The 13488-nt window shown below is 42.5% G+C and overlaps 2 protein-coding genes across 5 annotated transcripts in view; one reads left to right on the top strand and one right to left on the bottom strand.

Annotated features, from left to right (window-relative positions):
* Nucleotides 1-13488, bottom strand: part of LOC141753821 (uncharacterized) — a 443535-nt gene that overhangs the window by 219166 nt on the left and 210881 nt on the right. The gene's annotated exons all lie outside the window — the stretch shown is intronic.
* Nucleotides 1-13488, top strand: part of LOC141753805 (glutamate receptor ionotropic, kainate 5-like) — a 194662-nt gene that overhangs the window by 176117 nt on the left and 5057 nt on the right. For all 4 annotated transcript variants that reach the window (XM_074612396.1, XM_074612395.1, XM_074612397.1 and 1 more), the window contains exons 17-19: nucleotides 7391-7556; nucleotides 7691-7916; nucleotides 11788-11916. In XM_074612396.1, coding sequence (XP_074468497.1) covers nucleotides 7391-7556; nucleotides 7691-7916; nucleotides 11788-11916 — 521 coding nt within the window. The remainder of the gene's footprint in view (nucleotides 1-7390; nucleotides 7557-7690; nucleotides 7917-11787; nucleotides 11917-13488) is intronic.

Below are 13488 nucleotides of genomic sequence, written 5' to 3'. Positions count from 1 at the left end.
GTGGGAGGAATGGCCACAATATGTTAGTTTTATTGGCGTAATTTCGCGGCCTTCCTGACAGAGTGCAACGGACCCTAAATACTCTAAGTTTAGTTTTAGTGGCTATTTATTATTTCGTCTGGTTTTATCTCCACTTCTTCCATTTTACATCTTCTGCATTTTCTTGTGTTTATCATTTCATTTTTTTGATTTTGTTTTAATTTACTCTTCATTTTTATTTTTCCTCTTCCGTGGAAAACACTCTCTAACTTTGTGAATCGTGTTGATGGTGTCGCAGCTGCTCGTCCCTCCCTCCTCAGGAACATTAGCTGAAGGTGAACAGATGGTAACATGATGATGTCAGTTTCTCTTCTCGTTTCGTCTCCTCCTCTCGTATCCTCTGTCCTACTCGAAGCAGCGTCTGACCCTCATTTTTCTGCACATTCAGATTTCACATCAGCTTATAAATGTGATACTCTTCTAATGTCGGCCGTGCCAGACTGCGTTGCATCGTGTGTCAGATAGTTTTGCTTTGGTTGGATGATGTTTGGTGGTGGGCTTTGTAATGGAAATTCTTTCAGTATTCCAAGATGAGTTCTAATGAACGTTGAAATCAAGATCCCAAACAGATGAAATGTCTTTGTTGTATTTTATTCTTGCAAGAAGAGGCACTGGTTATACAGAGTCGCACAAAGTCTGCAGAAGAGTGCGCCCCAGAGATTATTACAATGTGACTATATAGAAATCTACAACAGGGACTGTGAGAAAAGGAGTTGTTTTGCACAGATAAAGAGTTGTTTTACCCAAACAGTGTCCCAGTAAAAGTCAACACTCAGTACTTTCCCACTACATGAGACGAAGAGCACCCGGACAGTAACTTTCCACTGTTGCATAAAGAGACATCACTACATACAATGTAATTTTCCATCACATTTCCCCCTTTTGATCATTCTATTGATCAACATAAAAGTATGTACATATGATGTATCTGTATAGTGCTCCATCAGACATAATAATTCATTGAGATTCAAATTATATCATAATAGTAATACATCACAGAAAGTATCGAGAGCCATACTGTGAATTAAGTATTATTTTAGTTGCATATAATGATACATGATTAAAAAAAGGCTCACCCTTAACCTCTAGCAATGACCTATGAGTTCTGTCTTCAAGCCAATTAAGGCCTCCCAAGGAAAATTACCAAGTACTGGTAAACCCCCCAAACCCTGTAAAGGTTTAGAGAGCTCTTTGACAGAGGTCGCAGGTCACATGCACCTACTGACAAATGGCCAAAAACTCCGCCTCGGTTTTACAGGAGATGGAGCAAAAAGACCAGATGCGCTAACTACTCTATCTGGACAGGACAAAGGTAAAACCTCAAATGACAAAAGAGGGAAAACCCATATTGCCCCTTCCGTCCAAACCGATCATCATCAGGGTGATGTAGGGTGATTTACCTGATTAAGTTTCAAATATACCCCAACACACTTGATTAAATGACATCACACACTAAATTTTAAACTTAATATAAAGTCAATCTTCATTCTTATACAATGAAACAAGATAGATAATAGAATAAGAAATAAATGGAACAAAATCTAAGTAAAGAAGTAAATCATAAATCATAAACCATTTCATTTTTTTTTTTTTTTTGTTTTTTCACTCACAGGAAGGCTTGTATTCCTAACTTGAAATAGTATTTCTAATGTCTTCACACGCACAATATCCAAAAATTTTAAGATACCTGACTTTATGAATAATGGATTTGTAGTTTCACGGTAAGAAGCTTTATGTATTTATTCTAAAAGCTCTTTTCTGGATTTTAATTATCGGGTCTATATTTGTTTTATATACATTTCCCCAATCTCAACATTATATAACATATATGGCATTTTAAGTGAGCAATACAATATATACAAACACTTCTTATTCAACAGATCCTTTGTTTTGTAAAGAATAGTGGGGCAGACATGGTGGTAATAGAAGAGTTTGCAAAAGAACCAAAGTCCCAGATACGAATCAAAGCACCAGTATAATCAACTAAGGATTAATTTACCCAATTGGCATAGATTGTCATGTTACCCACTCTATTTGGACCGTCAGCAATGGTAAGCGCAACCATCGCTGAGAGCGTTTCAGTAGCGTTTAAGACCCATGGTACTAGCGGCGTCGACTTGGTTGTAGCATGAGGCATAAGAGAGCAAGCATAACAACTTTCATTAGTTATCCGTCGTACAGATATCGTGAGGGCTTGATACCACAAATTACTGCCAAAATTGTGTGTCTCTTGCCAAATGTGCCTTTTACTCACAAGGTGGATTGTGTTCTCCGTGGGAGTGGTCATCAAAGCATAAGAGAACAACATTAATGTAACACCAAAAATTAAACACAAGATTGAACAGGATGTAACCGCAGTTCTGCGTTCCATCGTAGTCCAACGAAGATGGGTGTCGTCTGTAGAATCTTATCTCAGAAACAAATCAGTATGTGTTATCAACGTGACAGGAACAAGGTGGGGCTTGACCCCACCTTCCTTACTCGGGTGTGTCTGAGTAAGTGTGGTTTTTGATCACAGATATGACTTTATTATGGTCATATATGTGTCTTACTCGTCGGAGTCTATTCCCTCCGTTAAGACAGGTGGTTGAGGAGGTTCACTGGGAGGAGGAACGCGTTTGCAGCGGCTGGCATGGATCCACGTGGCTCTCTCAGCTACCTTGACCGCGGTGTGGGTAGTTAGGAGCACCTGTAATGGACCCTGCCACCTCTTAGCTTTCCAGTGTTTTCTCCTAAAGTCCTTCACCACCACATAATCACCAGTCTGGAGCTTATGCAGGGGCGTGCTGGCAGGGGAATGTAAGGCAGCAGTGATCTGTTTCCTGATGTCAGAGAGGGTACAAGAGACGTTAATGCAATATGTTAGCATAGCATCTTCACATAGAGCAGTGTCTGGGGGAGGTTCTCCTGGTGGTTCAACTCTAACGTGAGGAGGAGCTGCAAAGAGACACTCATAAGGTTTTAGGTTAGTTTGTGCTCGTTTCCTCATTCTCATATACATCAGGACAATAGGTAGAGCTTTGGGCCATGGAAGATTTGTATCTTCACAGCACTTAGCCAGTTTTTGCTTCAAGGTCCCAGGTTGCGCCATTGGTCATTTTTGCTGTTGGAGAGTGCAACATGTGGACCAGAACCCTCTACCTCAAATAGAGACAGCTGGTCAGGGGAGAGGGAGACAGAAACAGCACAACGTGAGGTTGAAACATACATGTCACATGTATTCAATGTGTCATTTAGGTCTTTAAAGAATACTTCTTCAAAATGTCTGTCAGGTCCATGTGATACATGTGCATTGCAGTGCCGGTGTTCACGTGACATGCTTTCTGCTTGCGCGTGGGCCAAATTGTGTGTCAAGGATGTCATTTTCCTGAGCCACAAGATGGGGATAAAAGGAAAGCATGTTTCACCTGTATCAGAATAATTGACCACTTGTTTTTGCCGTGGGCAAGCATTTTAACATTATCACTGAATTTGTTGCTCCGGAGTCCACTAGGAAACTTAATGTTACCCTGAATCATCTGAGCTAAATCAAGGTTAGTAGGCAAAGCATCTTCTACGTTGCGTGCAGCACATGTGTGTGTGTGTGTGTACTTCCCTGTTCAGTTGCTGTGGTTGAGTGGGTTCCCTTCTCTGTACACTCCATCTCCTCCCCCAGCCCGGAGACCTGATCTCAGTCTGCCATGTTTAAACGTCCTGCTGAGTGGAGGGAGGTCAGCACGTGCATTCTGAATGTCTGTGGCAGTCCATGGGCGGTGAACAAGCGAGGGGCCTCGTGGGCCTGCCACTTGTATCATTGGCAGATTGACAGTTCCAGGCGTATCCTCAGCCATGGTGCATTTTTCTTTCTCCATCTTTGTCTGAGACCTCGTTGTTATGTGCTGGCCTCCTCTGACGGCCCCATCCACCCCTGTAGAGGAAGTTGAGCTTCCTCCTTGGGTGGATGAGCTGGAGGAGCCTGCTATGGTGTTGGTGTTGTTAGGCGGGTCGATCTCCTTCTTTCTGAGCTTGGGTTTCTACGGGAGGAGGAGGATCCTGCCGACAACGCCAAATTGTAATGGAAATTCTTTCAGTATTCCAAGATGAGTTCTAATGAACGTTGAAATCAAGATCCCAAACAGATGAAATGTCTTTGTTGTATTTTATTCTTGCAAGAAGAGGCACTGGTTATACAGAGTCGCACAAAGTCTGCAGAAGAGTGCGCCCCAGAGATTATTACAATGTGACTATATAGAAATCTACAACAGGGACTGTGAGAAAAGGAGTTGTTTTGCACAGATAAAGAGTTGTTTTACCCAAACAGTGTCCCAGTAAAAGTCAACACTCAGTACTTTCCCACTACATGAGACGAAGAGCACCCAGACAGTAACTTTCCACTGTTGCATAAAGAGACATCACTACATACAATGTAATTTTCCATCACAGCTTCCAACACAGTCTCACGGCAGTCTGTGAAATAGTCACAAAATGTAATCTGATTCGTGTACATAGACACGAATTTCCCTTTTTTCTGTGACAATCGGCACAACTTTCAACAATGTATTTTTAGTGCGTTTTCCTACGAATGTCCAGCAACACGTGACGCACGTGTTAATTTCCGCTCTGGTCTTTTTCCAAATTAAAACTACTGAGTTAGGTTTAGGAAAATAGCGACTTGGTTAGGCTTAGGCAACCAACTACTTAGTTTGGATTCGCAAAAGATTGACTAAATTAGGTTTAGGCAACAAACTACTTAGTTAGGTTTAGGAAAGGATTGACTTGGTTAGGTTTAGGCAACAAACTTCTTAGTTAGGTTTAACAAAAGATCGACTAATCTGGGTTTAGGCAACAAACTACTTAGTTAGGTTAAGGAAAAGCTCGACTTGGTTAGGTTTAGGGAAAAAAATACTTAGTTAGGTTTAGGAAAAGAGCAACTTGGTTAGGCTTAAGCAACAAACTACTTAGTTTGGATTCGCAAAAGATCGACTAAGTTAGGTTTAGGCAACAAACTACTTAGTTAGGTTTAGGAAAAGATCGACTTGGTTAGGTTTAGGAAACAAACTACTTAGTAAGGTTTAATAAAAGATCGACTATTCTGGGTTTAAGCAACAAACTACTTAGTTAAGTTTAAGTTAGGGACCCCTTTGAAAATGTCCATGCCAGTTTTTCCTCGCTAGAATTTACCCCAACTTTGGAGCATTATTTTGCTTCCTTTCCTTCCCATTGGTTGGTACCAATGGATTCTTTAGGTTTTCTTCATATGATATCTGTATCTTCACTCTAGCTTTAAAACTGAACCTACTAGAGCCTCTAAAAGACAGTTAAGTCAGTCGGATCGCGGGTCTCAGTGGGGTTAATTGTGAACGTTTTCAGAATGTACTTTACACTAAAAAGAAACAGAACAATGTGGAGGTGATGTTATTTATAGGTTTTCATGCAATGGTTTTACTGGTCCGGCCCACTTGAGATCAAATTGGACTGCATGTGGCCCAAATGAGTTTGACACCCCTGATTTAAGCAAATCATGTGGTTGAAAGTTATTGTTTTGTTGACTTTATTTCAGATTTATTTGATTCCACTTTAGTCTCAAGTGTTCACTCTGAAGCTGAAACCACATCCGTTAAAGTACTGCTCTTAAAAACAGACAAGCTTTTCATCACCTCATCTTCAAACCAAGCCTCTGTCCTCCTGCTGGCTGTGGAGACTGAAATTACAATTACTCCTCCTCCCTCCCTTATTCCCAGTAGCTGCCGTCAGACAGATGGTGGAGTGATACTGGAGGGACTGGAGGGGCCATCAGCATCCTTTCTCTGACAGCTCGCTGCTTCGCCGGGCACTTAGCCCGATAAAAACTCATGATGGCGGTGGCACAAACTGCAACAAACTGATTTGTGTCTCTCTGACTGGCTCGTTGGCTGGCGAGCTGACGAGGTCAAAACTCCAGCAAAGCATACTTGGTCCATAAATAGAAGAAGCTTGAAATCTTTTAAGTCTTTAAGACCCTCGATGAATAAATGAAGAACTCTTGTTTAGTGTTTTTAAGGTATGCAATATTAAATAGGCACATTTTAAGTGAAGACCTCTTCTATACAAGCCTGGGTATGTAGGTGTCTGGTTACTAGAAGGTAATCACACCTTCTAACCAATCACAATTGTGAATTTTCCAGAAATAATGTTGGTATTGGACCTTTCTGCAAACTGCGGGATACGTTGAATGTTGACATTTCTGAATCAAAAATCCGTTTCATATCAGCCTCGTATCATGCTTGCAGAAACGCACAATGCATCATGGTTAACGTTGTGAAACGATTGATTAGGTTAAGGGCTGGCAAAGTTAATGCAAATTATTTTTAACGCAACTTGCAATTTTGAGGTTGTAGTGGGCTCAGTTTTAAAGCCAGAGGGAAGATACTGGTTTCATATGAAACTAGAAAATCTGAGGACTCAGTACCTAACGTAACGAACGTGGATGAACGTAACATTTCATAACAAGCGTAACAACGTTTCATAACATGAATAACAATGTTTCGTAACAAGTGCAATAACATTACATAACAAGCGTAGCAACGTTTCGTAACAACATTTCGTAACAACGTTTCATAACAAACATAACAACGTTTTGTAACAACATTTCGTAACAACGTTTCGTTACAAGCGTAAAGTCAACGTTTAGTTTTGCTTTCACACGGGACATGAACAGCGTCCTCCTGGGTGAAAGTCCTGTGTTTGTTTGACCGATCCCCCACCACTTTCTCGCTCGTTATACCCGTTATTTTATGTAACTTTCAAAAACAGGCGCTTGATATTCTACATCTCTTGCTCTGCGCATCGCTCGTTGTACTACTGACCGAATGCAAACGGAGACATTCAACGTATCTGTGGTTTACAGAAATGTACAATGCCAACATTTTTTTCTGGTGACTGGGCTGTCCAGCCAATCACAACTGCAAATGTTTAGAGGTATACAATTAAGTTTAAATGTAATCACTAAAACCCAAACTCTAATTTGTTTAACTCCTTTTTGTCTATGTCTCACTCACCTTCCTCCTTCTCTCCATCTTTTTCTCCTCCCTCCCTCCCTCCGTCTCTGTTTGCCTCCATCTCTCTCTTTCAAACCTCGGCTCTCGTCCTAATTCCCTTGCTCATCACTTCTGTCTCATTTCCTCTGCAGTCGAGATATCCTGCTTCTCTCTGCTGCAGCCTGAGTTCATGTTCAGGTTGATGATTTTTACCTAAAAATCCTGACGTTTCCTGCAGTGCTCTCCATCTGTCTCTCTCTGCTGCTTTCTCTTAATGAAGAGAAAAGAGTGAGTGTTTGGAAGTTTATCGGGGTAAATAAAGGTTATAGCTGCTCTTCTTCTCTGGTCCCCCTCAGGTGGATGTTCACCCTCATCATCATCTCGTCCTACACGGCCAACCTGGCGGCGTTTCTGACCGTCCAGAGGATGGATAATCCCATCGAGTCTCCGGACGATCTGGCCGACCAAACCAACATCCAGTACGGCACCATCCACGGAGGATCCACCATGACCTTCTTCATGGTGGGTTTAGATTGAGAGGAGAAGCGTAGTGATATTTAACAGATTTAGATGCAAGATAGCAACAGTAAAGATAGCCGACTGAAGCTAATATTGGAACGCCTGGTAAGCCTGAACTTGTCGACCTCCTTCTCCAGAACTCGCGTTACCAGACGTACCAGCGGATGTGGAACTACATGTACTCCAAGCAGCCCAGCGTGTTCGTGAAGAGCACCGAGGAAGGCATCGCTCGCGTCGTCAACTCAAAGTACGCCTTCCTGATGGAGAGCACCATGAACGAGTACTACCGCAGCCTCAACTGCAACCTCACGCAGATCGGAGGACTGCTGGACACCAAAGGATACGGCATCGGCATGCCTCTGGGTGAGTAACCAAGACGTGTCTTTTCCAACATCTTGGGAGTTTAAACCGTTCAGAGATGAACGGAAAATGAAAAGAAAAGCTGGAAGGCAGGAAATCAGTCACATTGGTGGTATCAATGGGACTCGTTCACCAATATCTTCCAGAGTTTCCTCTCAAATTTGATCTTGAGAAAGGTCCTAAGAAAAATCTGATTCATGACGTTTTCTTAAACCGCAGAACTGTTCGTATTGTGTTCTTATAATGATGAAACCCAGTGTCCAGTTGATCCTAATTAGCAGGTAAATGCCTCTCCGATCACCATAAAAGGGCATGAGACTGTAAAATAACTTCAATAGTTCTAAAGTAGAGCTATTTCTGCAGGAAGTGAACGCCAAAGGAGCTGTCATATTTGATAGCGTCAGTAGTGGATATATAATTAGGGCTGGTATCATATGAAACTAGAAAACCTAATGAATCCATTGGTACCAACCATGTCATGCTAACTTGTCGCGAAGGAGGTTAAATAACGCTCCAAACTTAGGCTAAATTTTGAGACCCAATCTTATCATCTGGCTTCCCCCAAAAATGTCAAATTCTTCGTTTGAATCTTGCTGTGAACTTTCGAGACAGTCTGGCCTTCACAGGCGTATATTTCTGGAGATTTCAATGAAACAATCAGAGTTAAAACGGCACAAATGTTGTCCAGAATATAGAATAAGATGAAATCGCAGGTCTTGACACCAGATGAATGTTTCCATCTCACCAGGAAACAGAGAAAAATCACCAACCTGTCTCTGTGTGTCTACTTCCTCCTTTGTTTATGTGACGTGTAATTGTGTTTAGTCTGCTGTCACATCACATATTGTTTGTAATATATTGCGGCCGCCTTACGTTTTGCTCTGTTTTAGCCGTTAACCAGGTCATATTCTTTGTGCAGCTGCTGTTCTTGGCAAATTAAATCCATCCTGATTCCAATTTGGCTCTGGTCCGCTCGTGCCGGTGTCTGGCCTCGCCTCGTCATCTGCCTCAGACTTGTTTCTGGTGATAAGTGTTAGCGCATAGATTAGCATAGTTAATGGAGGAAGGAGGAGCAGATGTGGGGACAGGAGAGGGACCAGAGGAGTGTTTGGGAGCCCGGCCCGTCAGTCAACCTGCCTGTTTAAAGTGATGAAAATGAAAGCAGCAGAATCACCCCGGTGCCCCTGCTAGACGTCGTCTCCCATGCTAACCGGGCTGACTGACAGTGAGCGATTAGCATCAGCTTCAAAAGAGAAAATGAGAACTCGCAGCTGCTTTAAACTCATTGTGGTTTGTGTTCTGGGAGTTTAAAGTTCGATTTGTTTTTCTGTTTCCAACCGACAGTGAACGTGAGTCTTTTTAACCGTCGTTCCTTAAACTGGAAATACTTCAACATCCATCAGACGTCTAATAAACGTCTTGGAGGTCGATATGACCTCTAGTTGAGGGGCTGATATGAACGTTTTTCTGACGTCGGTTTTGGATGGACGACATTTCAACCGATATGAAACAGTACGTTTGCACAGTGCAAATGTGACTTGACGTTGTGAACACGGGACACGAACAAACAGCTGATTGTAACATGAGAGTGAAATCTGATGCAAGGTACACGTAACAGCAGTCTACTGGATGAAAGTCTTGTTTGTTGGACCCATCCACCTCCCCGCCCACCCGCCCTGTGTGTCTCTTTCACTCTTTAAACTTTATCACCACAGCTCTTTCTCTGAACGTTTGCTGTTGCCACAGATGTATTTACATTGTAGTTAACCTCTTAAGCCCTAAAGGGTGCTGGAAGGTGTGGTTCGCCTAGAAAGACATACCCAAACATAAATCAAAAATAGCTCCACAACTACCAGGTCTATATGCATGGTCTTGGTCTCTATGGATAGTTAAGACCTCAGAGAATTCATCCCCAGTGTCAGTAACATTGTGACTGTTACTATGTCTGAGTAAATTGTGATGAACCAAAGGAAAAATCTACATTTTTATCCTCGCCTAAAATGTTTTCTAGATCAGACAGTGGATAACACCATTACAGCAATGATGCCATGCACAGAGATGCCACTGAATTCATTCAGCAACTCCTCGACTAAAACTGTGCCAAAGCAGATATAAATAACACAAAGCACATAGATTCTACAAAGGTGTTAGTGAGGATAGGACCAGGCGGACTCTCCATTTGGCCATTTGGATACCCAAAGTGTGTCAGATGTTTTTTTTACCTCTGGAAAGGGAATCAGGAAGGCTATGTGCACACAATGGAGCCTTTGTTCATGACATTTACCCCGTGCATCATCACATTCTACCATTGTGCTCAGTATAAAATCAATGAAAAACTACAAAATTGCATGATTTTGACTCCAAATGGAGTAGTTTTATTATAATAATGAAATATAATCAAGTAGATAACAAATAAGATCAATAACAACGTAAATAAGATAACAGAAAATAATCCAAAGTCAAGTACCGGGTCTGTTGGGTAAAAGAGGTTAATGAAATGCCTGGTGCGTTGCACGTAGAAGAAGAATGAGGAAAGTCTGAAATGGCATCCATCCATCCATCCTTCCATCCATTTTGGAAAAGAAATATTACCTGAAGTTGATCATTCTTTTGGAAACTCGCCAAACAAGATATCTGGCTTCAAAGGGAAGACTAGAAACCTAAAGAAAAGGAAGTCAGGTGCTGACAAATGAATCACTCTGTATCTTTAAAATATGGAGTATAAAAGTGTCATGAGTTTGTTAAAGACCTAAATTATCTTTTACCTTGAAAACCACCCACACACTTCCTGCTGTCTGTCGTTTGGTGAAAGTCGTCGTCACATTTTAATGGAATAAGAGAGAAGATGGATGGAGGAGAGCAGCGGGGAGGAAGTGAGTACGTGGTTAGGATGGAAGGATCGTAAATTCACAGCTGTAGTGGACAAAATATTAACGACAGGTAGTGATATGATATCATATAGACTCTTTGAAGTGACCGTAGGGCTGAATCATCGTCCTGTAACTTGCAGGACTTCAGGGCTGCATTATTACAGTGTTTCTTAGAATATTGCTCTCACAGCGATATGTGTGTTCTCACTCCCAACTCGTCAAATACCGTTGCTCAGTCAGTGGCCCTAAGCTTCAAACTATGACGCTCTACGTATCGCTCTAACGTCAGTTTTGGACGGCGATAATTCAATACGCTCTTTACCTGCATAGTGTATTTTCAAAGTAAACTTACGTCTTCACAGGAAACAACTTTCTTCAGTTTGGACAACAAAACAACTTGGTTAGGTTTAGGACAAGATCGTGGTTTGGCTTAAAATAACCGGTTAGATAGATAAACGGTTGTAAATATCTGTCCAATGTGGAGGGGAACCAGACGCAATCTTCCAGAACAAATAAATTATGAGCTTGCAGATTCATCTGGCAAAATGAATAGTAAACTTAATTTCTAGGAAACATGGACACCATGTTGCTGCTAAACGTCTTTCAAATTTATAACCAGTCACCAAAAGCAACGTTCCCAATTCCAGAGGTCTATATTTAGTTTTGTATACAGACCTCAGGTGCAAAACGAGATTCAAAACAGCAGCAGGTTTGTTTGATTTGTACCAAAGATGCAGCTGCTGCTTCGTCTCTTTCTCTGCTCTCTTAACATTTCTCACTTTATCGGCACATGTGCTCCCCCGGAAGGAAAATGTCAATATAAAAACCCACCGAGCAGTAAAGAGCACGCTGAGTCTGTTTAGCGCAGCTCGACACATGTTTAATAAAGGAGAGGTGAGCGGGTGAACTGTGGATGTAACTTTATTCTTCAATAAAAAGCACTGAATAAAAGAGCTGAATGTGCTGGACAGTGACTGGATTTCTGCTGGTGAATCACTCCTCAGGTTCTCCGTACAGAGACGAGATCACTCTGGGGATCCTACAGCTGCAGGAGAGCAACAGGCTGGAGATCCTGAAGAGACGCTGGTGGGAGGGAGGACAGTGTCCCAAAGAGGAGGACCACCGAGCCAAAGGTGGGTGTCACACAGCACGGCCTTCATACTCATACTCGCCAACCTAGAGGCTTAAAAAATAGGGAGGATTTCAAAACGAAAGTTGGGTGACTGGTGGTCCTCACCTAGAAGAATTAGAGTTTCGGAGACTTTGTTTGCTGCATTCTGGTGACTTTAAAAGAAGGAAAATAACAAAACAATAAGTACACTGCAGAGATAGGGGATGAGTCCTTACCCCAAGTGAAGGAGTTCAAGTACCTCGGGGTCTTGTTTGCGAGTGAGAGGACTATGGAACGTGAGATTGGCTGGCGAATCGGAGCAGCGGGGGCGGTATTGCATTCGCTTTACCGCACCGTTGTGATGAAAAGAGAGCTGAGCGGGAAGGCCGGTAGGTCAATCTTCGTTCCTACTCTCACCTTTGGTCATGAGGGCTGGGTCATGACCCAAAGAACGAGATTGCGGATACAAGCGGCCGATAGGGTGAGAAGCTCAGTCATCCGTGAGGGACTCGGAGTAGAGCCGCTACTCCTTTGCGTTGAAAGGAGCCAGCTCAGGTGGTTCGGGCATCTGGTAAGGATGCTCCCTGGGCGCCTCCCTTGGGAGGTGCTCCAGGCACGACCAGCTGGGAGGAGGCCACGGGGAAGACCCAGGACTAGGTGGAGAGATTATATCTCCACACTGGCCTGGGAATGCCTCGGGATCCCCCAGTCAGAGCTGGTTAATGTGGCCCGGGAAATGGAAGTTTGAGGTCCCCTGCTGGAGCTGTTGCCCCCGCGAGCCGACCCCAGATAAGAGGTTGAAGATGAGTGATGAGTGAGTGAGTGAAGTACGCTGCAACAGTAGTTAAACTGGAATCAATAAAAGCTGTAACTTCCTTCTACCTCCACATAGACTCAAATCATCTTCTGGGAATCATGAATGTTTTTATAAAAATGTCGTCTTGTTTTTGACTTGCTTTTATGTTTCATAAGGTGTGAAATGAGACATAAAACATAACACTCTATCATTTCATCATCCAATTCCATCTTGTTTTTCTGTCTCTTGTCTGTCTTTTGTCTTCATCGATAATGACGACTATATTTTTTCCTTTTCCATTATTGACCCACAAACATGTTTGACTGTAACAAGATGAGACAGTTTCTGTTCATCGATCGTCTCACTTCAGATCATGTTTTTAGAAGCCGATCGTAATGGGAGTCTGAGTATTGATCAGCTGCTCTGTCATCAGTTTCAACAGCTTTCTTCATTCCCGGAGCACAGACAAATAATGACACACGGCAACATCATTTGTGTGTGAAGCCTGAGACATTCAAGCCATTAAAATCCTGTTAAGACTCATTAAGACTAATCAAGTGTCTCTTTGTTGCTGATTGTGCAGTACACAGTATATAGTATATGCTGCTGTTCCTTTGAGCCCCACATGTCCTCACAAAGATAGAAAAGTCCATCCATCCATTTTCTTCTGTTTATCCGGGGCCGGGTTGCGGAGGTAGCAGGCTGAGCAGGGAATTCCAGACGTCCCTCTCCACAGCAACGTTTTCCAGCTCTTCCTGGTGGACCCTGAGGCGTTCCCAGACCAGACCAGATATATAA

This window comes from Sebastes fasciatus, chromosome 17 (genome assembly GCF_043250625.1).
Source record: "Sebastes fasciatus isolate fSebFas1 chromosome 17, fSebFas1.pri, whole genome shotgun sequence".
Taxonomy (NCBI): Eukaryota; Metazoa; Chordata; class Actinopteri; order Perciformes; family Sebastidae; genus Sebastes; species Sebastes fasciatus.
This window is presented reverse-complemented; position numbering and strand designations above follow the sequence as displayed.